Raw genomic sequence first — 23346 nt, 5'->3', positions numbered from 1 at the left:
CTCCACCCTGGGGCTATATTCAGTTGTAATCGCCCATAGAGTATGGAGGAAAGGAGACTGGACGCAAGAGTAATTACAAGTTACTCACTGTAGTGACTCTTAGTCCTTAGTCCCATGAATGTCCTTAGTCCCACCATCCTCCCTAATAATACTGCTGTCATTAGGCAATAATGAATATTATCGACCCGTCAGTGGGGACTGAGGAGTGGCGCTGATGGGCGGAGTCAGGGTAGCGCATGCTCCCAGTGCTGCACCCCCACACGCCTCTAAATTTAAAAAGGAAGAACGTTTTTCTGGTGAAAAAGGTTCCGTCTTCCATCCGTAGGAAGCAACGCCCTTACAGTATTTAGGAAACAGGACTAACGAGGACTAAGAGTCCGTTAGTGAGTAACTTGTAATTTATCCTACAACCAGGCAATAGTTTAGAATAACATGACTTTGCTGTTACATAGGATATGTGTGACTTTTGAACCTGCTCTGAGCCACTGGAGAGCAGAGCAGTATACTGATGCAGAAAGGTGCATAGGTGTAAACACTACACTTTGGGCACTAAATTTAATTATTTGATAAAAATCTAGAGCTTTTACTCTTACCGGATGGTGGTTCCTCACAGTGAGACACTCTTTTTACCTACTGTACCCGTTTTACCCACAAGTGTTCTATAAGGGCGTTTTGCACGTGTCAATCGAAGAGTAACTGCTGCAGACATTAGAATGCATTTTTAGTTGGTTAGAGCTACATATAGTACATTTTCACAATCCCAGTTTACATTTTGTAGATTGGTTTGTGATTGTGGTGCTGCGGCTTTACGATTGCAGCAGCGAAGGAGAAAATATAGTTGCACAAATAAAAGAAGTAGAGGCGATGTGCCAAAAATACGCGCTCCACCTTCCTTGAATAAACATCGGAAGCAAATGCAAAGAGCCACGTTCTAATTTCAGATGCTTACTAGTAGTTGGCTCAAAGAAATGGGGGATGCGTTAGTTTCTGCGTTTCTAGCTCGTATGTCTTTTGACCATTTGCTTTCAGTAGACAAGCTTCTGCTTTGTTGAGCTATTTAGGGTTGAGAAACACTGACTTAATTTAAGACAAGGGCCCTTTGTTGTTACTGCAGACTGTCTTGTGAAATTTTTCAGTTCTCAGCGGGTTAACCAGGGAGCAGGAGAAGAGTCATAATTGGCCTATTTAGAGTATTTTGCATGTGAATAGTGTGTTAGTGAAGCATTACTAAGTCTGTTGTGAGTGACATGGTGATTAGAATTTAGATTAGGGAAAACACATTCTGTACTTTATCAAGTACAGTAATTAGTTCAGTCGGAAAAAGTTGATTACAAGTAAAGATAAAGTTAGACTTTTGGGGTTTAGTCTTTAAATGTCCCTCTTCAATACAACATGCTTGACACAGAGGCTCTTTTCTACACCCGAGTTTGACATATCAGACTGAATAAACGTGCAATGGGTCCAAAGCAAAGTCTTATCCGAGGGTTTATATATTTTCGGTAAGTATCCCTTTTTTACGGCATCGTGTAGTGTTGTGGAGAAATCATGCAAGTGCATAGCTAACTTTGTGGACCATTAAGTCTGTGCTTCCAATTGTTACGAAAAACGTATTGTAAATATTCCTGTTCTCAATGGTCAATCCATCAATTAAATATTCATTTTCTGTTGGAAGAGCGTGGTTTCGTTGCAGTTTTCAATGTGGCAGGACAATCCTGTCCTTGTTCGTCCTCACCATAGTTCTTTTAGCATTTGGTTCGATTCCTGAGAAGGATTAACATTTACTTGGAATTGTGTTCCTTTTTTCTCCATGGAATGAATGCATTTATTGAAAGAAAAGATTGTGATTGGAGAACACTGAACTTATTCTAAAGGGTGATGAACTGTTTCAAAAACAGCGTAAAGTTTTTCTTTAGGTAGGCATTCATCCACGGTTATGTGTTGGTTTCCATGAAGAATGTGAAAAGGGCACAGAACCCCCCTCCCCCCTCTAACGTGCTTGAAGAGTCTCTGAGATTTGTCGGCTGTTGTCGATGTACGGCAGGCAGGTTGAAAGAAATGGCAGCATGTAATCATTTGTCATCCACTGAGACCTTCCTTGACTTTCTCTGATGTGTCCTGTTTGAGGATTTCCTCTTGATATTGGATGGGTGTGCCCAAGAAGCACATTATTTTTTGGAGATGGGAAGGCGCAAGAAATGAACAATTTAGCCATATGTACATTTTTTTATTTCCCAGCAAAGTCTTCTTGGAGGCGACATGGAGATTGGCAGCCCGGGAGCGCTCTCGCCCACCAAACCTGGCTCCCAGTACTTTCAGTATTCTAGCAATAACCCCCGGCGGAGAACTCTTCACAGTAGCTCAATGGGTGAGTCTTCCATTCCTAATGCTCGTAAACAAAGCAAGCATCCAAAATATGAAAATGCCTCCTCACACTTTAAGTAATGGCAAAGGCTTGCTCTTCCGGGAGACGATCTGGGGGGCTTTTAACTGATGGGGAGCGTTTTAGCAACAAAATCATATTGCAGAACATATGAAACCGTTCAGCAACATCAAAAACGGCGCATTTAGACAAGGAGTGTAATGTATATGTATTTAAAAGTTTAACGTTTAAAAATGCTAATCTTAAAGCACAGTAGTACAACACGCGTTTTCTGCTTCATGAATCTTTGTTTGCTTTCTTTTTTTGGACAGAGGTGCAGGCCAAGAAAGTACGAAAGGTTCCACCAGGTCTACCATCTTCAGTAAGTGCAACGTGTTCTACTTAAACATCTCAGCTAGATAAATACCTGTATGTATGTAGCTTTACATTTGTAAAAAGCATTGGGAAGCGAGAAAAGGTCCAAAATGGTCCTGTGACTTGAGCAAATGAGCACGTGGCAGAAGTTGTGGTTTTTCGTCACGTTGACCATTCGAAGAACCAATGCTGCAAAGAGCTCTGCAAAGCTTGGCTGTGCTTGAAGAAGGTCTTACCTGGAAAGGGCATTGAAGAAAGGGAGCTCTCATGTCATGTGGTGGTTCCTTTCTTAGTTGGCGCAGCAAACAATTTGCGGATTTGCATGTTCAAGGAGATTTGTGGGGGGATTTATGTGAAATTTGCATGAGCTGCAGCCTAGGTGAACATCTTCATTTCCCTCTGAGGTGTCTGAGACCTAGGATGGGTGCATCCTCTGTGTCTTTCTGGCTGTGACACCAGGTGTCAGGCAGAGTAATCCAGCTGTGACTCGAGTAATCTGGGTACACTTCATCTAATGTCTGCTGCATATGAGAAAAAAGAACGCGTATGCAATCTACAGGAAAGCATTCTCTATTTGAGAACTAATCGGAATGTTGTGAATGCCTGTTACCAAGCTATACCAAAATATCTGTCCATTAGATATATGTACAACTTGCAACCACTATTTCGCAAGCAATGCATGCATCTATTGAAGCTTGTGCAGGGCTAAACCTGCTATGTAGATTTTTGTATGGCGGCCAAGACACACTGGTTTGCTTAACGAGATTCCGTGGGATATCGAGCAGGCAGCAATTTGTAAAACCGGCAATCTGCTGTAAACTATACATTTATCAATTCAAGGAAATATAGATACATATGGAAACGTAAAATAGCAAATCAACTACATTTCATATTGCTGCCCCAATTCTTGGTTTGACCACACGTCGTGTACTAAATTTGGTGCAGCATAAAGAGGCAGTTTCCCAATTAGTTTCTTGTTGCCCAGAAAGAAAATGTTTGGTATTTGATAGCTTTGACCTTCTTGACATGTCCCAAAACCCCTTGTGTGCTTATAACCGTATTACATCTCTTCATCATTGTTAGTATGGTTCTTTTTATAGCACACATCACCAATTTAATGGTCTCTAGGGGCTTGGGTAGTAACTCACTGGCACTCACTGGCACTCATTGTATACTCCTCTAGTAAATGAAAGGCAGAGCTGTCCAGTCTCGGAGTGAGACCTGTGACATCACCGAGCTGCCTTCAAAATAGACTTAATGTGGAAGTATGTTTTCAGCACAGTGTGCTTTGTGGTCATCTTATTACGTGCGATAAACAAAATGGGGTATTTGAAATGCAAAATGCATAGGGGGCAGACGTGATTTGAGACGGAAGAAAGAGATGTTGAATTATTTCTAAATGATGTTCTGTTTACTGATTGAATCAGTACTTTCCCTGCTGGGAGATGTTACATGCCAAAACGTAGTCCTGCAATGTAGGTTAAACGTTAATCTATAATGACAAGTAAGCATGCCTATTATCAAAGCATTTTGATAGCTATGAAGCCTGTTCAGGACATGAATGAACTCCATATTAGAATTGAGCACTGCATTTAAATGACCTAAGTCTGCATATGCTCTCGGTATGCGATCAACTGCACAGAAGGTACCACTGTGTAGTTGCCGAACTGTATGGATCCCTGCACTTTAAGTCGCTTTCTCCTGCAAAAGGCCTCCTGTGACAGAATTAAAACGAACGCCTTGAGCTCTTTTAAAGCGGTCTGTAAAGTTGGACCGAAACGTAGCACCACGGTCCTATATGCTCCCCTCGCCCTCTTTTTATTTGTAGGTAGGTCGCCTACTCACCTTGCGCATGTGTCTGCAGCGCTCCTGCCTCCCCTCAGCGTCTGGGGAAGGGCTGGTCTCGCGCGGCGGGTTAACGGAGACTGAAGCGGGCTTCCTGTTCTGTTGCTGGCGGTTCGAGGCAAGCCCGGTCTTTGGCTGCAGATGGCGAGAGTGCGTGCCCCTTTAACTGGAGGACAAGTCTTTGCGCAATCCACGGTGGATGTTTACACATTCAAAATGCAAACCCCGCTTGATTTGCAAACGTGTCGGTGTTTTTCATGCAGAAATTATTTTTGATGCGAAAACGTTTTCTTTCTGCTGCTGTCTGGGCCACAGGATGCGTGCCTAGGCAACGTTCGTGTTCGTGGATGTGAAAAGCTACTTTTGAACCTAAATCATTTTGAAAGGGGGTATAGGCTGCGTGAGATTAAGTGATACTGTAAAGTGCGCTTTATTCTGTTTATTTGATGTCCATGTAGTGCACGAATGGACCTGCCCATCTTGAGTTAAGCCGCATTTCATCCGGCAACGCACGAACCTCCGTTTCTTGAGGCTCACCCTTACGATAGCAAATGCAGCGTTTCCACCTTTTGTCCAAGCCAGACCCGAACAATGCACACGTGAGACTTTCTCAGGGCACAGGCACGCGATAGCCCCTCTCGGCCAGAAATGCAGCTTCCCACCCAAGCACAACGAATCCCCTGATCAGGTGTTAACCCTGCGCGTCCACAGTCTTCATCGTGTCAAACTTCGCGGGCCTTTTGTGTCTGAAGTGTGCCTTGTGGGCCTTTTTTCTCGAGTCACTTGGTGAGAACAGCCCTGTCGTATTGAGAGATGCTGTTTGGCCGACATCTACCTAGTTTAATGCTATGAAAATCCCACGCATGAGGCGGGGGTGGGGGGGCGAGGGGGGCGGGGCGTGACGGGCTGGTTCGTCGGGAGAGTTAGAGGTGCGATAGGAAAGAGCATTCCCACGGCGTGCCGCCTCAGGGCTTTTTTCATCTTTTCAGTTTCTCCATACAGTGAGTGTGTCCTTCTGCTTGCTTACTCGGTGTACCATCAGATCACCTACCTGCCAGTGTTTACCTAGGTCTATATGCTCACACCGCCCTGCCATGTCGAGCGCATGCGTGCTTAACGATTCTAGCAATACCAGAAAAGGGACCATGCTTCACCTTTTCCATTTCCAAGCTACACTACTTGCTATAACAAACTGTGTTTATTTGCACGTTTAAACTTTAGCCTTTGCCCTGCCGACCTGCCGGTCTTCACGCCTGAACTTCCGAACACATGTTTTCCTTCAGTTTAACTCTTCTCTTTTGCTGGGCATCTTTCCCAGATTCTTCAAATACTCAGTCATCCTACCTTTTTGCATGTCTGGCCGGCGTACTGTTCAGCATGCAACCTACACCTCTTCTCTCCAGCTTTCAGTTTTAGAAAACATGTTATTGTTTCAGAATAAAAGGAAATAAATAAGGTGGTTTCCCCAATAGAGTAATGGTCCAGCACTCCGTCGTACCAATAAGATAAACGACACCATCTAAAGGGACAATTTTATTATTCGTGCTAATTCTTCTGCATTTCTACTACATACATGTGCTAAAAGGTATGTTACATGAAAACTGGGCAAGCACAAAGAGCACTTCTCTTGCTGATTAAGGGAGACGCAAACGGGGGAGGATTGGGACAGTGTGTATGCAACCAGCCTCTGACAGCAGAGCACTGACTCTACGCAACATCCTTAGTCCTTCCTTCATGCCACACCAAACCGTGGCTGCCATAGACTTGCTTAAAGCAGGTCCCCCGATAGGATTCACCAAATGCGGGTCCTGCTCAATGTGTATATATGCCAAAGAAACACTCATTGCTAGTTTTAAAGACTGTCAAAACTTCAAAATCATGGAACATATAAATTGCAGATCAAAATATGTAATCTATGCTATTTTATGTGTTCGTGAGAAAGTCTATATTGGCTGTACAATCAGGGTGTTGCGCTTAAGAATTGGAGAACATTTGAACAATATACACTCCCAAGAGCCCAAGCTACCAATGGCCAGTTGGCAGAATAACCATCAGCTAGAAGACAAGAGAAAGATCCGCTTCATTGGGCTACGAACTGTGAAATGCGGACCAAGGGGTGGAAACAGAGAGCGCAAGCTTCACTAAGAAGAAGCAAGACTGATTTGTCATTTCAGATGTGTGAAGAATGGGCTAAACTCGGATCATGATTTTAATGTTTTTTTTTTATAAATGACTATATATCAAGCCCCTGCCCATTCCCATATCCCTCAAGGGGTTCAAGATGCCAAATACCCTCTAACCAGACTCCCCAGACCACCTTGCTAACACTCTATATCAACCACCTGCTCCCATGCTACAGGGCAACCATGCCCAATGGGGCCTTCCACAGAGCCCCTCACACCAGCAGCCACCCATCCAATTACCCTTTCTTAGAAACGGGGTTCAAACCTAACATCAAATCCCACATCACACCCTTGGAAGGGGCCATTGCCCAAGGCCACAGTCTAACCATGTCCAAACACCACATTACAACCCAGCTGAACACATACTGCAACTGTAACACACAGATATGTCTCCCGGCAATTTCAGAAATATCCACAGTATCTGAGTGGCGCACTAACATTCACGCGAAATCCCTGACCCGGCTTCCATTGAGAAGACATAGTAACTCTGTGTTACACCTGTGCACTGTGTTTAGGTCCTGAACAGGACCATAACCAGAGCACAGGCGCTCACAGATACCTTTTTCACGCCGCCGTGCATGATCACTTCACTGGTACTAGTTAAATAGACACTAGACGTAGGGTGCGTTCGAGAAACTTCCAGGATTTCAAATGCTCCGCCGGGACTGTAACTACAGGTAAGGCCTTTCATAACATAGCCGTATTAAGTCACAAGATAGGACATAACCATAAGGGTTATTTGTAAAGCTAGTCATATCAATGATACGTAAGATCCTTCTCTCCAACCGCCCCACGGTTTCTTTTTAAGTTTAACAATAACACTTTTTGCAAATTGGATCACCCATGCACAAGTCCCACATCGCCCCGCACACCAGCGAATTCCACAGGGGTCACTAACCAATCACTTGTACCCTGGTGCAACCCCTTATAATTCCGGGGCAAGTACACGCACGCATTGGCACCCGCACACCCTGACCTTTCCAAATTATATGGATAGAATATCAGACCGGCTAATGGGCAACGTCCCCCACAAAACCAACTAATCCTGACAAACCGAAAACCCAATGTTGCAAGAACTACGATCAAGCTCATCAGGAAATCTTAAACACGCGACCGAAATTGCCGACATGCGTATGCATGTGCTATTTGCTTAAATTGATTTCTTGGCTGCGCCTCAATACAAAGGCAGCTTATTGACTATGCACATTACGTGACTCAAAACGTGATCGCACAACAGGCACTCTCTCATAAGAGCACCGTCCATCATCGATTGCCAGCAGATAGCAGACACTAGTGGATCATGCAACCACTAAATGGCTACTGCGCATCCAAAACTCACTTCCATGGACTTAATCCTCTCCCTCACTGGGCCCCACAAGCTTTAGTTCTGCCAATTGCGGAAACACTGATAGGTCGTACATGAGACGGACCTCAAAGTACCTAGTTACTCACCACAAATGGAATGGAACAGTAATCAACGTATACTACACCCAAAGGAGACCTAGAAGGTTGGATAATTTCACAACTCAACACAGGCCAACTATGGATTGGACACCACTTTCACCAACATCACTGGCGCAACGTTGGCCTCTGGACGCCACCACACAGCAGGCAAGCACTAGGCTGTTACCATGGCCTGAATCTAACACATGTAACATGTGCTGTTACCGCAACCATTCCACTCTCAGCCACAGGCAAATTCGAGGACCTAAGATTGGGACATACAGGACACTGCCAACCCAATGGGGCCCAAGCTGGGGCAACAGCCCCACAGGTTAATCTCCAATTTTGGTAAGAACCACTTACAAACAAATCAATTCTCAGATCAACCCAGGAATGTACCAAGCTAACCTGTTCCTATTCTCTTTTTTCTCTTCCCCTTCTCTTTTTCTCCTCTCCCTCTCACAGAATTGGCACTGCCCATAACCATATATATGCCTTATCTAAACTTACTTACTCATGTTTTGATCAACACTTGCTACTTAATTCACAAATGTTAGATAAATCACAAACTGCTGAATGTGTGCAATTGTAATTTTAATCTCAGCCTTGATAAAGACCCCTCGAGGTCGAAACACGTGTCAGCTGACCACCACAAAGACTGAGTCTACACTGAAATAAAAATTCTCACTGTACCAACCACACTCAGCGTGGGAATCCATTTATATATATAAATTCCAAATTAACCCATTGCGAGGTAACCAGGCCTGTATTTCTATACCTACCAATAGGTGTGGGCATCACCAACCTGTGACCTCGCACATATGATTCAGGACATGTAGTACTAAAGATTGAGCTTAGCGCAGGAGCCCTCTATTCAACTATACTGGTTCCCTTGCCTAGCTAGAATATCCCTCAAGGCCGACCACTGTTCTAAGGTCACTAGCCCTTAACAAGTCAACCAGATTTCTACACTGAGCTGTGGCACCCTTACGCCCTCCGCTGCCTCAATCTCACACACTTTGTGCATGACACTGTTCTAAGGGTCCTTCTCATTCCTTCATTGCCCAAATCCCTCAAAGAATTGAACCCGTTCAGTACCATCCACCTCTCATTGACATCTCTTTCCTGAACCCCCATTACCTTGCTGCAATTCCACAACAGGTTGCGTATGTAAACTTCCATTTTGAGACAGAAGCAACATGCGCTTCAATCTTTGATACCTACTATGAACATTCTGTTTGGGGTCAAGTATACTGTAAATACTGTGTTCTGCCGCATTGTTCTTATGCCTCTTTAGCTCCTCCTAATAGGATTCAGAACCAGTTGTCACTAATTCTGTGGCAGTATCTTCTAGTTATGTTGTCCCATCTCAGGGATCCATGTACATACCCATGATAAGGTTTTCTTTAGCCATAGTTTGGAGGCCTAATATAGTGTAACTGCGACTCGTAAGCTTCCTCCATGTCTTTTTCAGCACATTACTCTGTCAGTCCGAGAATTATTTGCTTTCCGTAGCGGCAAGGTTGTGTCAACCTTAATATGTCCCAAGATGTTTTTAAAGTTTTTTTTAAATAAGAGGTTTCCACGTCACTCCTCTCTAATAATATATCCTCGTTTCTCCCACGTAGCTTGTCACCATGTTTAAGAGAGATCATTTAGATAGACTACACTTTAGAGGTGGGGCTGTTGAGTCAAATGAGTGGCTGACCTTTGTTAGTTTAAAAGCAATCCGTGTGTGCATATAACCGGTCCCTTGGTATGATCGCACGAACGGTGACATGGTGAATTCACTCCCAAGGTAAGATTGGAGATGAGGGGGTTCAAAGAGTTGTGGTCGAGTGGGATGGGTGGATTGAATTGTCTGGGGGGTGGGGGGGGTTTACTCTCCTTTGGTTAAGGGAGATAGCTTGGCACAATGTTTCATACAATAAAGATCAGTAGCACAATTTAGGATGTTTTCTTGGAGCCTAAGGGACGTCTGATGCATCATTTGAATGACCATAATCATTGTAAAATAATATACAATATTATAAAATAATAATTTATATTCTCATTTCCGATTTGATGGTTTATACAGTGACGTTCCTACAGCAAAAAGGGGCATCCAACTGGGAATCTAGCTTTACCGTCAAGGAGCACTCTATACTTTTAGGCAACAGGGTCTGAGCTTCCCAGTCTGGTAAATTCTGCTGAGGACACAGAAACATGACCCTTTGGGAGAAAGCAAACTAATCATTATTGCAATGTATTTTGCATTCTTTTGAAAATATAAGGGAGTGGCCCAATAGATTTCACCTTTGTTAAAAAGGAATATCCGGCGGTCTCTGTTGCCATTAAAATGGGCCCACGCCCACGTATTGGGAGTAACCAAGCCACTCCCCAACTTAGTTCTTCAGGGCCACTGCCAATAATGGGGGAGGGATTCAGGTGTTGACTTTAATTGACATTGAAAAAAGTAATACCAATAGAATGTAAGATCAAGCTCCACTACATTTTGAAGAGTAACTTGGGATGGTTCTCTATGCATGCCCTTCTCACCTTTAACATCAATTGTTAAATTAAAAAAAGGTCATTATGTAAGTTATAATTATTAAAAACTGAGTATTGCTCATTTAACACCCCCGAATATACAATCCCACCCTACAATTATAGGACAGGAAACAGTCTGTATTGGTAATCTAAATTTCGTTTTATTTAAAGAAAACCACTTGAAAGATGGAACCCCTAACTTTATGCTGGGAAAGTCACCACAATTAAATCTCTGTACTTTAGTAACTGGCTTACTGAAACAAGAATTGGCCTACTCATGCAAATCTCGCGAAGTGGCTGTGCCCACATGCATGCACACAATGGATCAACTAATTCTATTTTGAGCCCTTATTCTAATTGAAAAATGAAATTTCTAAACCGCATAATTCTAGTCCAAAATTACATTGTCGCTTATCGGCCAGTATCCAACTACTTCACAAAGCAAAATAAAACATTTTATTCTCTCCACAATCAATAGCAATTATAGGTATCAAAGAATGATTGCATAGAAAAATCACATTCTCCAGCATGGGGTCCGGCATGGATTCACATGCTCATGAATATTCCCCGTCGTCAGGCCGGGAATCCTCGGTATAGAAAAAATCAGTATCAGTTTCGTTTCTGATCTGTCTTTCTTAGTAGTAACCAATCACTGGTCTCTGGGTTATACTGCCCCCAGCCAATGACTGCCCTCTCCCTAAGCCCTGCCCCTGGCAGCCATCCTCAGATTTTTACCGCACGTTCAAGTGTTGGGAGTCCTCGTGCTGTAGCTCTCGAGCTTTTGCTGCGTTTTCACGCTTTTTTCAGGAAATTTTCTCATTTTTTCAGTTAAATAGAGCCTCAAGCTCCACCGTTTCTACTTCTGATCAACGGGGATCCGTTTCGGAGTTTCTACGCCCCTCAAGGGTGAAGATTTCGTCGAGTTGCGCTTTTGGAGGATTCCAGAAGTTCCGAGGCCTACCCCAGACATGGCCCAGGAGAAAGGGAGCTCGACGCCCGGGAAGCTGTTCAGGACCTGCCTTGGATGCCAGCTTCAGAACGTTTTCAAGGAGGACGAGCATTCGTTATGCCTCTACTGTCTCCATGAGGACAAGACGCACAAGGAAAAGGACTGCGCGTTTTGTGGGAACATGTCGGAGCGGACCATGACGGATCGCCACTTCCGTCTCGCCAACTGGCTGGAAGGTAAGAGCCCGCCAGGCGAGAAGAAGAAAAAAGTCAGAGCGGTCTTTTAAGTCCTGTGAGGGTGCCGCGGCGACGGGGGCCCAACTAAAGGCTAAGCGCTGCGAGTCCGCGGGCGCCGAACGGTCGGGCTCCTTGGCTGCCAGGCAGGGCGCATCCTCCCCGGCGCCATCGACCACGAGCCAACGCTCTGGCTCGGGTAAGAGGAATTCCGAGAACCCGGCGAATCTTCTGGAGAGGCCCCGGTCGATCTCGAAGATTCCGGCAGAGGGGGAGCGAGGCTCGGACCCTCCCCCCAAGGTGAAGGACCCAGGCGTACAGAAGGTGACGTTGGCCTTAATTCACCCTGCTAAGACCTCGATCGAGGATGTCGCCGCGGCCCTGGCTCAGCCTGTGGAGGCTACACCAGTGGAGGCGCCCTCAGGTACCAGAGTCTCCCTGCTACCGCGGAGGGAGTCTTTCAGGCCCATCGAGAAGACCCCCACGAAGTCCTCGTTGGAAAGGGTGGGGGAGGGGCTGGTGGCCGTCGTGGATACGGACACGACCTCTGAAGAGGAGCTCATCCAAGTCATGGAGGAGGCCCAGCCCATCGGGAGGGATCCCGACGAGGGCGACAGTGACGCAGACGAGGCTCCCCAAGAGCCCTCGCTCCCGTCGTTTCCGGCGCCGCAGGACACCTCGGCGGCCATTTTCTCAGCCATCCAGTCCTTATGCTCGGAGATAAGGACTAGGTTGCCCCTTCCCCCGACGGAGGTACCTGAGCCAGACCCGACGGGGGAACCGGAGCCAGGACCTTCGGGGAGCCCACCACTTAAGAGGAGGAGGACGCATCCTAGGCCTCCTCTCCCGCCTCTGCGGCGTTCTCTGCCTTCCCCCCCGGTCCACTACCCACGGGGATGATACAGGCATGGACACGACTACGACGGGTACGGATGACGACTGAGGCGACGACGGGACGTGTCCCCCGTCGCCCCCTGCCCGGGCGTCCCCACCCGACGAGATTGGATCCTTCCATGCTATGATTTCCAGGGCATCCGAGCTCTTCCAGCTCTGCCCCGAAGAAAAGAAGAAGGAAGGGTTTCTTTATCTACGGCGCGAGGCTAAAAGGACGACGGTCCTCGCCGTACCGCTTCTTGATGACATCTGGGATGAGGGACTCGCCCTCCTCAAGAACCCTGCCACGGCTCCGGCGAAGAGGGACCGGTACGAGAAGAGGTCCCTGATGCTGCCCCCTTGTGCCTTAGGGCGCAACCTATCCCGGAAGCTGGATGCGATGGGACGACGGGTCATCTCATCTGCAGCAACGACCATTAAGGCGACCAACGCCCTGGCTATCGTAGCCCGCTACGACAGGGAGTTGTGGTTCAAGATCGCCCCTCTGTTGGACTTCCTTCCGGACGCCAAGAGGGCTGAGGCCCTGGAAATCTTACAGGAAGGTGTGATTGCCTCGGACCACGCCATTACGGTGGCTACGGACATCGCCGACACCGGTTTCCGTCAGTTGGGCAACAGCGTTTGCCTGAGACGACGAGGATGGCTCAAGGCGACGGATTTCCGCCAGGACGTACAGACCAAGGTTTTGGACATGCCCTTCGATGGGAACAACCTTTTTGGCAAGGCGGTTGATGAGTCCCTTCAGGCGATCAAGACGGACACGGAGACGGCCCGTGCACTGGGGGTGCTCCAACAGCGATGGCCGTCCTTTTGGCGCGCCGGAGGCAGACAGGGTGCCTCCAAGGGAGCCGGCAGCAGCTCCTCTACGTACCGTCAAGCGGCAAGATCTTCGTCGCAGGAGGCCTACAGGGGACGCGGCAAGTCAGGTGGATCCCGCCGTCGTCGCCAAGGTGGTCAAGGAGGCAAAGCGGCCTCCAAGCAAGATTGAACCGACCGTCGGGTCGGGCCCCCGCCGAAGCACCCCGGTGGGAGGCCGGCTGACGAAGTTCGTCGGCGTGTGGGAGTCCATCTCCACTGACCGTTGGGTGCTGGATGCCCTGGCCCTGGGGCACGCCCTCGAGTTCCACAAGAGGTGCCCCCGCATTCCTCCCGTGGCCAGGAAGGAAAGGTAATCACGTCCTTCAACTGCTGTTGGAAGTAAGGGCGATGCTTAGGAAAGGTGCCATCGAGCTCGTGCCAAAGAGGCTTCGGGGCTCCGGAGTTTACTCAAGATACTTCCTCGTAAAGAAGACAGGAGGATGGCGTCCCATCCTGGACCTGCAACGACTGAACAAATACATCAAGGCACAGAAGTTCCGGATGGTCACCCTCCAGCACGTGCTGGGACAGCTGGAGGAGGGCGACTTCCTGTCGTCGGACTTGGAGCATGCATACTTCCACATCCCTATTCTAAAGAGACAACGAAAGTTCCTCAGGTTCGTGGTCAAAGGGCGGCACTACCAGTTCAAGGCCCTCCCGTTAGGATTAAAATCGGCGGCCATGGTGTTCACCAAGTGCCTAGCACAGGTGGCGGCGAGGCTGCGCCTGCAGGGGATCAACGTCTACCCCTACCTGGACGACTGGCTCATACGGGCAAGGACAAGGGAGCTCGCCGTGGAACACACTGCGAAGACCGTCCATCTGCTCACGGAACTGGGGTTCTCCATCAACTTTCCAAAATCCCACCTGGTCCCGTCGCAAGTCGCCCTGTTTCTGGGAGCACAGCTCGACACAGTGGCGCGGCGGGCATCACCGTCGGAGGAAAGGATAAGGACCATCCTGGGAAAGGTGCAACGTCTGCTTGCCACGGACGTGGCCAGAGTGAGGTCTATCAAGTCCCTCCTCGGAATGATGTCCTCCTGCATTTATCTGGTGCGTCACTGCAGACTTCGGATGCGGCCCTTGCAAGAATTACTCGACGCCCACTGGATCCAGACGACGGGCAGCTTCGAGGACAGGATCCCGTTCGATGAAGCGTTCCGTCAGGCGATACGATGGTGGGGTGTCCGCTCTCATCTGACGGCGGGAACAGGTTTCCTAGCCCCGGCCCACCAGGTGACGGTGACGACGGATGCCTCCCTGGAAGGTTGGGGAGCGCACACCGGGGCTCTCCACGCGAGAGGCCTTTGGCTTCCGGAGGAGAAGACTCTCCACTTCAACATCTTGGAGCTCTGTGCAGTGTTCTGGGCCCTCAGGTCCTTTCTTCCGTCCCTCAAGGGCAAGGTGGTGAGGATCTTCACCGACAACACCACCACGATGTTTTACATTCGGAAGCAGGGCGGAACCAGATCCCCTGCCCTATCCAAGGAAGCCCAGGATCTGTGGCATTGGGCCGTCGCCCAAGGGATGTTTCTGGTACCCTTTCATCTGGCAGGGATAAAAAACGCCATTGCCGACTCACTCAGCAGAGAGCTGCGCTCGTGCCACGAGTGGGAACTGTGCCAGGATCAAGTGGACCGACTCTTCCGACGATGGGGCGAACCCCAGATCGATCTCTTCGCGACGGCGGCGAACTCCAAGTGCCGGAGTTCCCCCAACCGAGGAGCATGGGCGATGCTTTCTCGTTCCCTTGGGACGGCGTGTTCCTTTATGCGTTCCCGCCGTTGCCGTTGCTACTCCGGCTCGTCAACCAGCTCAAGAGGTCCCGGTGCAGGATGATCCTCGTCGCACTGGCGTGGCCGAGGCAGATCTGGTTCCCGGACCTTCTGGACTTGTCGGCGTCCACAACAGTCAAGCTGCCGACGGACGCGGATCTTCTCTCCAGAGAAGGAGGCGCCATTCTTCATCACGAACCAGAGTCGCTGAACTTACAGGCCTGGCTCCTGCAGCACTAGAGTTTGGAGGGTACGACATTCCGGCCGACTGCAGAGAGGTTCTTGCGAAGGCCAGGGCATCCTCAACTCTCAAGTGCTACGTACACAAATGGAAGAGGTTCTCTGTCTGGTGCCGTGCGCAGAAGATTAGCCCTGTGCGGATTACGGCCCCTCAAGTATTGCCATACCTATTGTCCTTGGCCAAGGCTGGCCTGTCTCACGCTTCCATCAAGGTACATCTGGCTGCCGTCTCACGTTACACCAGAACTACAGGACGGGCGTCCTTGTTGTCTCATCGACTGGTGAAGGAATTTATGAAAGGACTGTTCTGATCATTCCCGCCGGTGAAGGCCCCTGCCCCGGCGTGGGAGCTCAACGTGGTGCTGACTAGGCTCATGGGGGCCCCATTCGAGCCTATGCATTCAGTGCCGTTGAAGTTTCTGTCGTGGAAGACAGCATTCCTCGTGGCCATCACCTCTGCACGACGAGAGGGAGAGATCCAGGTTCTTGCAAGCCTTCATACTTGACTTTTCACGACACGAGGGTGGTGCTGAGGACGCACCCCTCCTTCATGCCCAAGGTGCCGTCGGACTTCCACCTCAACGAGCCCTTGGTGTTGCCAGTTTTCTTCCCGTCGCCTTCGTCGCCGGCTGAGAGGACTCTGCACTCGCTGGATGTGGCTAGAGCGCTGAAGTTCTACGTGGACCGCACGAAGAGTTTTCGGAAGACATCACAGCTGTTTGTGAACTTTGGACCTGTGAATCAAGGGAAGGCTCTCTCGAAGACTTCCATTTCCAGATGGCTCTCCTGCTGCATCATGCACTGTCACCGGTTGGAAAACCGACAGTTGCCAGGCCGTCCGAGGGCCCATTCGACCAGAGCGATCGCTGCTACTACGGCGTTCCTGTCTGGTGTGCCCCTGCTCGACATCTGCAGGGCTGCTACGTGGAGGTCGACGCACACCTTCACAAGATTCTACTGCGTCGACCGGGATTCCAGGGAGGAGTCCAGAATCGGCCAGGCAGTGCTGCGCAACCTGTTCGCCTAAGGTGAGCCTGATGAGGAGGTAAGAGTTGCTTAATGTTGAGTTGTTGTATTGCTTGATATTGAGCCTTTTGCCACCTCCCGTGGTTTTGCATGTGTATACTGCTATGTATTCTTAAATTCATGAGCATGTGAATCCATGCCAGACCCCATGCTGGAGAAGGAACAAGTTACTTACCTGTAACTGTTGTTCTCCATCATGGGTCTGGCATGGATTCGCATGCGAACCCTCCCGCCTACCCCTCTGCGGCTCTTCAGTTGGTCATACTGCCACTTCACATGCTACCAAATTTGAGGATGGCTGCCAGGGGCGGGGCTTAGGGAGAGGGAAGTCATTGGCTGGGGGCAGTATGACCCAGAGACCAGTGATTGGTTACTACTGAGAAAGACAGATCAGAAACGAAACTGATACTGATTTTTTCTATACCGAGGATTCCCGGCCTGACGGGGAATATTCATGAGCATGTGAATCCATGCCAGACCCATGCTGGAGAACAACAGTTACAGGTAAGTAACTTGTTCCTTAATGTAAATACTTTTGAAATTCATTCCTCCCGTGTAGATGTGGTGCTGTGAATTTCTAGTGGATGCATGGAAGGTTGAATGTAAACTGTGGTGAGTTGCACTATACTCTTTAGGTATATGATAAGGGACACAATCAATGTATAACGCACAGTGCAGTGGTTCATCAACTCAGCATCTGAATATAGTTTTAGATGTTCTAGTAGAGGAATAAACGCCCTCCTACTTAACGTCTCAGATCTGGTCCCACTGGTACAAGGTCCTAACCGTACTGTGTCATGAGTGAGGAGTTAATGTAATTTTCTTTGGCATGCTTTTCTGACTTGACATGGCTAAGCTACCTTTTAATCACCAATCTGTTTAATAAAAAAAATATCTATGGTTTTCATAGATCACAAATTATCAATCCTGGAGATGAGGAAATCTTTACCCTTCCATAAATACGGTGTTGTGTACACCCATGAACATTTGCATGGTTTAATTTGGTTGGCTTTGGTTTGGTTTTGAGATATTTAGATCGAGCCACCCCCCACCCCCCCCTAATGGTAGTCCATACCAGTCCACCCACTCCTGGGACTTAGCAGATAAATGATTCTAGAGGGCCTAAGTCTAATTTCATCTGTGAATATGCATGCTCACTTTTGAATAATTCTTTTAGGCACAGAGTCAGGAATATGATCCTCAAGAGTTTTCACAGGAACTCAGTCAGCTAGCCCTCTTCTCACCCCTCTAGGAAAGCCGATCTGCCTCTGGAACAAGTTTCCTCGTGAATAAGGCCCAATTACCTCCAGATGATATCCAAGCTCAGCTCTCATCCGTTTAGAACAGGTGTTGAACTTCTCTGAAGCCTTCAATCCCTAAACCATTTCCTATTCCCTGTGTGTTTCTACTTTTATAATGGGAATTATTCTGACACTTTTTAGTTGACCAAGTCTTCCCATTAGTTTGCTTATCATGCAGACTCTCCCAGACAATACACCAATCAATTTTGATAGGCTGGTCCTATTTCTAAACATGTGACAGGGAGCGCACTGTATGATATGGACACCTTTTGAATTCAAAATCTTACTTTATTGCACCTCTCGTTATAGAAACATGACATATCAATAAATCCATAAATCCCAACCAAATGCTCTCCTGATCCATGATACTTAGAGGAAACTCCTATTTCTAAAATAGAAGTATCATGTACAAGGGGAAAAGGCTGACAGAATCTTAATTTGGAAGCTGCGGGGGGGTGCGGTAGAGAAAAAAATCTAAAATGGCGGCAGCGATTCAGGTGGTGTATGACCTGAAAAACAACATATGGATGGAATTTAGGCAATAGTATGAAACACTATACAAAGCAGAATACAAAGGGTATGATACCCATATAACACAATTCGTTGATGACCCAAAGTATTACGTCTGGGACCTCTGACACCCTGGAATCCACCATTATTTATAAAGTCCATAAAGAATATGACAGGGGGAACTTAACCTGGCGATGATGAATTCTCTGTCAGATATTTTAAAATGCATCTATCCACTTTGCCCCATTTCTGATTAGAGTATTTAATGCAAACCAGGAGGGTGGAGTGTTACCTGAGTCAATGCTGGGAGTGATAATTCGTAATATCAAGAAAGGTATAGAAGCCAACTCCTGTGCCTCGTATAGACCTATTTCCCTCCTGAACTATGACGTACACTTTCTGGCTAAAATACTGGGGAATAGATTGGGGGGAGATCTCCCTACGCTAATACATGGAGATCAGGATTAGTTAATTAGGACAAGGCTCAGACAATATTAGAAAAACAATAGACCTGCTGCACTTGGCACAATAGCATGGTCTAGACGCATGCCTGATCTTGTTAGACTCGAAGGCTCTTGACAGTTAAGTGGCCATACATGAGTACAGTATTGGAGAGAATTGGTCACCCTTGTTGTACGCTCTAACCATAGAACCGTTGTCCATCAGAGGGAATCTCAGAATCAAAGGTATACATTCTGGTGATCTTGATTATTAAACTATCCCTTTTTGCCAACGACATCCTGGGTTACCTGGGAGAGATGCAGCACTCGCTCCCAGAAATGTTGAAGCAGATTGGTACATTTGGGAAATTCTCTGGATTAAAGATCAATACATCCAAATCTAATGTCATGCGCATAGTCGAGTGGGATCAAGCCTTGAACACAAGAGAGCTACTGTGGATGATGGTGGAATGAGAAACTACTACATATCTAGGGATCTGGGTCTCCACAGACCTTTCAAGACTACATTTTGACCCTGTCCTCGAATGTATGAAATTACCTAGAGGTGGGATGCTCTCATACTCTCATGGTTTGGAAGGATGACGTCAGTAAAAACGAATGTCCTCTCCTGTTTTACTTGTCCTCAGCAATCCCAAAAATGCTCCCAGAGAGGTTTTTTAAGGATCTGAATCACATAAATACGTAGGTTTATTTGGCATTGGAAAAAGACCAGGATAAAGAAAACAATAGTGACCTTTCTGAAGGAATATGGGGGGATTTGGTTTCCCAGATTTCCTCCAGTATCATGAAGCAGCACATTTCAGACGTACATGGAGGATCCACTTACTCGCACCAAAAAAGTGAGATCTGTTGTGTGCACCAATAGACATTTGACCTAATTACATGTTTGGTGGTATCCTGCAAGTAAATGCTGCGGGATATCACCAAACGGTAATACCGTTACCGGCACCTGGTCTACCGTTATTACTGGCAGATTACAGGTGCCAGTAAGGGTGGTAAATCCCCATTCCATGGAGTCCCATAGGAGTCCATGGAGGGACCTGTTGGTATTAGTGGCAGTTTTTGATGGTGGGATGCAGGAATTAGTGATTCCGGCCACCCCACCATCAAACTCAGATTATCCAGAGTTTCCGGTGTGGAAACATGCAGATAAACAAAATTATTGTCACGTTAATTCTGCACCGGCATACTCCTAATGAGGCTGATTGCCCAGTAGAATAAGGTTTCATGTGACCCTTGAGGTACTGTGGTCAACTTGGAAAAAAAGGAGGTTAAATGAGAAAATACCCACCTGGCCATATCCAGTGAGCTCACTCTTACGGGTTCCATAATAAACAAACCTGGTCGGACAGAAGTCTTGAAAGGGTGGGACAATTCTTTTCCTTGGGAAGAATTCCAAGGGTACGAATAAGTGAAGGAAATGTTAGGGTAATATACTGTAAGCATCTTTGAGTACCTGAGACTAAAAGGCACTATTCCAGACCCCAAATGGATTTATAACCTTGCGAGGAAGCTCACTACATTAAAAAAGATGCAGCAGATTCAAGAAAAGGAATTATTTCTATAATGTATACCGGTCTCATTACTGCTGACATATTGAGCAGGAAAAATTTCACAAAATACTGGGACAAAATGGGGGAAGAAATCCCAGAGGCATTCTGGGACAAGATCTACAAAGTTCTTTTCCATAGTAACCTATTTACAGCAGTGATGGAACATAACTTTAAAATGTTACATGGGTGGTACTGAGATCCTTTGAAGCTATCCAAGAGGTATAGAGGGGTATCCCCAGAGGTTTCCTGAATGTGTAGGCAAGTGGTATTGCCATCTCACGCTTGGTGGTCCTGTCCCATGATGCACATTTTCTGGGCAGAACGTCTGTGTTGGATGACTGAAGTGACTGGGGAACAGTGTGCACTGGACCCCTTACAGGTATTACTCGTTATTCCCCTGAGAGACTGGGAGGAATACCAGTTCCCCAGGATGTGGGAAGCAATGTTTCGAGAACGTAAGCTGGTAGTGGGCCAAAATTTGAAAGGTCAGTTAGCCCTGGATAAGGCAGAGTGACTGCAGAAGCGCTGGGATATTTTTATGATGTAAAATCTGACATCCATAGTCAATGACAATGGGGGATCCATCCAGGAAGAATGGGGGCAATTCATGAGCAAATAGGTCACAGAATGGGGTTCCTGAAGATGGGGTAGAGGTGGAAGTAACAGAGTTAATTAGTAGAAATTGTCAGAAGGGAAGAAGACTGGGGTACATTGGGTGGGGTATGAGAGATCTCCTTAGGGTTTGAAAGTGGGCAGGTGGAGTAACGAAAAAAATTGTGATCTTTGAAAAAGCGTGATGGGTAGGGGTATTGATCAGTCTACGTTGCTGGGATGAAACATCTTAGAAATGATTACCATCCAGAAAGGTTTAAACATTCTTACTGTGGGGGGAGAGGGTAACCATATTTTTATAATCATTTATTTGGCGTTATTTTGTTTATTGATATAAAAAATAAAAACAAGGCTACAAAGAAAAATGAATCTTCCCTTCTGGTGTTCGGATAAAATGGAAGACCTTTTTCAACCTGCCTGGTTGGGCCAAGAATATCTACGTGAACTTCTCCGGTAAATCAGTAAGCATTCTTTTGGGCCGGTGATCAATCAAAGGGAACTAATGTGTGTTCTCTACCGGTGTCACCCAGGAGGGCAGCCATAGTGATGGTTTATACGTTTCTGAGCTCATGGGTCTGCACAGCACTTCTCATGCTTATCGTTTCGGCTCCCTTGGACTTGGTGGATCACACTGTTAGTCACCAGGCTCAGGTACTCTGCCCACTTTTCACCTTCAGCGGCAAGATGGGTGGATTCATTCTTAATATGGCCAGGGTCTTTTCTGATTATCACAAGGCTGATGACGATGTAGTGACCTGTGGTGTTTCACAGAGGTCTTGTTCGTCACCGGCCCGCTTCAATATATTCACCATGTCATTGTTGGAACTGCTTGATTCCAAAGGGGGCTGTATACAAACTATTCTGATGACACTCAGTATCTCGTCCCACTCTTGGGAGATTACATTGGGGACACTGAGGCTAACAACACGGTATAGTCCCTGATACAAAATTGGATGATGGACAACGGCCTAGTGGTCAAAGATGCAAAAACGGAAATGATTGTGGGGACAAACTCATGCCTAAGGAAATTGAGCCCAGGCTACAAGGAGCTTTGTATTGCTGGTTGTGTTATCACTACTCTCCCTAAAGTTTAAACATCGGGCATGGTGAGCGACCACGAGCTTAGCATGAAGGCTTATTTAGGTTAGCTTGTTTTGTTCCACCTTCGACTACTTAAAACTTCTTGCACAGCTGAGGTCCTTTCTGTCCCATGAAAACTGTGCTACGATTGCCCTGGAGGATTGTCGGAACCAAACTGAACTACGGATCTACTCTGCTACAAGGCATAAGCATGGGGAAAATAATGTGTCTTCAGATCATTTAGAACAATGCAGTCAGTGGGTAGAGGACCTGACTAGGAGGGGGTCATGTTTCAGAGGCCAGGAGAGCACTGCATTGGCACCATATAGCAAGCAAAATATCCTTTCACAACCGATGCATCACGCATAAATGTCTGTACGGAATTATCCCATCCTAGCTGTCCAACCGTCTTGAAGAAACCTGAGGTCAAACAATTTGGTCCTGTTGCTAACTCCCAAAGCCACGCTGGATGCTATGAACCAGGGACCTTTACATATGCTCCTCTCACGAGCTGGAATGCTTTACCCCCAGACTTGCGACTGTGCCAGTCTCTTACGAAGTTCAAACGGGGGATAAAAATAATTATTATGTTGACCTATGGCTTAATTCTGGATAGAGTGCTGAATTCCTAACTGCTGTTGCGTTTTATGTGTGTGTTTGTTTCACGCTATTATGCCAAAAGGCTAGTCTCATGCGCTATACAAATACAAACAAATACATATCTTTCTCTGTTATCTACTTCTTATCCTCGAAAAACGGGTTGAATTTTCCCCTTTCCCATGGTAGCAAGTTTCCAACTCTATTCCTTTCCCACTTAGTGGTTATCAAATTTCTTCTGATCTCATTAACACACTCCTCCAGCATGGGGTCTGGCATGGATTCACATGCTCATGAATATTCAGTCGTCAGGCCGGGAATCCTCGGTAAAAGAAAAAACTGTTTCACTTACAATTACAAACTGTCTTTCTCCTCTAAACCAATCTCTGAACTCTGGTTCATACTGCCCCAGCCAATGACTGTCCTCTTCACTAAGCCCCTCCTCTAGCAGCCATCTCTAGATTTTTTCTGCACCTTCAAGTGTTGGGAGTCCTTGTGTTTTGCTCCATGAGCTTTTCTACAT

At 47.0% G+C, this 23346-nt stretch overlaps 1 protein-coding gene across 15 annotated transcripts in view; it reads left to right on the top strand.

The window, feature by feature from the left end:
• Nucleotides 1–23346, top strand: part of TCF4 (transcription factor 4) — a 1236777-nt gene that overhangs the window by 783366 nt on the left and 430065 nt on the right. For 14 of the 15 annotated variants that reach the window (XM_069627021.1, XM_069627025.1, XM_069627024.1 and 11 more), the window contains 2 exons: nucleotides 2236–2365; nucleotides 2692–2741. In XM_069627021.1, coding sequence (XP_069483122.1) covers nucleotides 2236–2365; nucleotides 2692–2741 — 180 coding nt within the window. Of the gene's footprint in view, nucleotides 1–1350; nucleotides 1500–2235; nucleotides 2366–2691; nucleotides 2742–23346 lie in introns of those variants that run through there. The other variant, XM_069627022.1, reaches the window with a different exon arrangement.

This window comes from Ambystoma mexicanum, chromosome 6p (genome assembly GCF_040938575.1).
Source record: "Ambystoma mexicanum isolate Mex_15411 chromosome 6p, UKY_AmexF1_1, whole genome shotgun sequence".
Taxonomy (NCBI): Eukaryota; Metazoa; Chordata; class Amphibia; order Caudata; family Ambystomatidae; genus Ambystoma; species Ambystoma mexicanum.
Note: the sequence above shows the minus strand (reverse complement) of the source record. Positions and strands in the feature narration are given on the sequence as shown.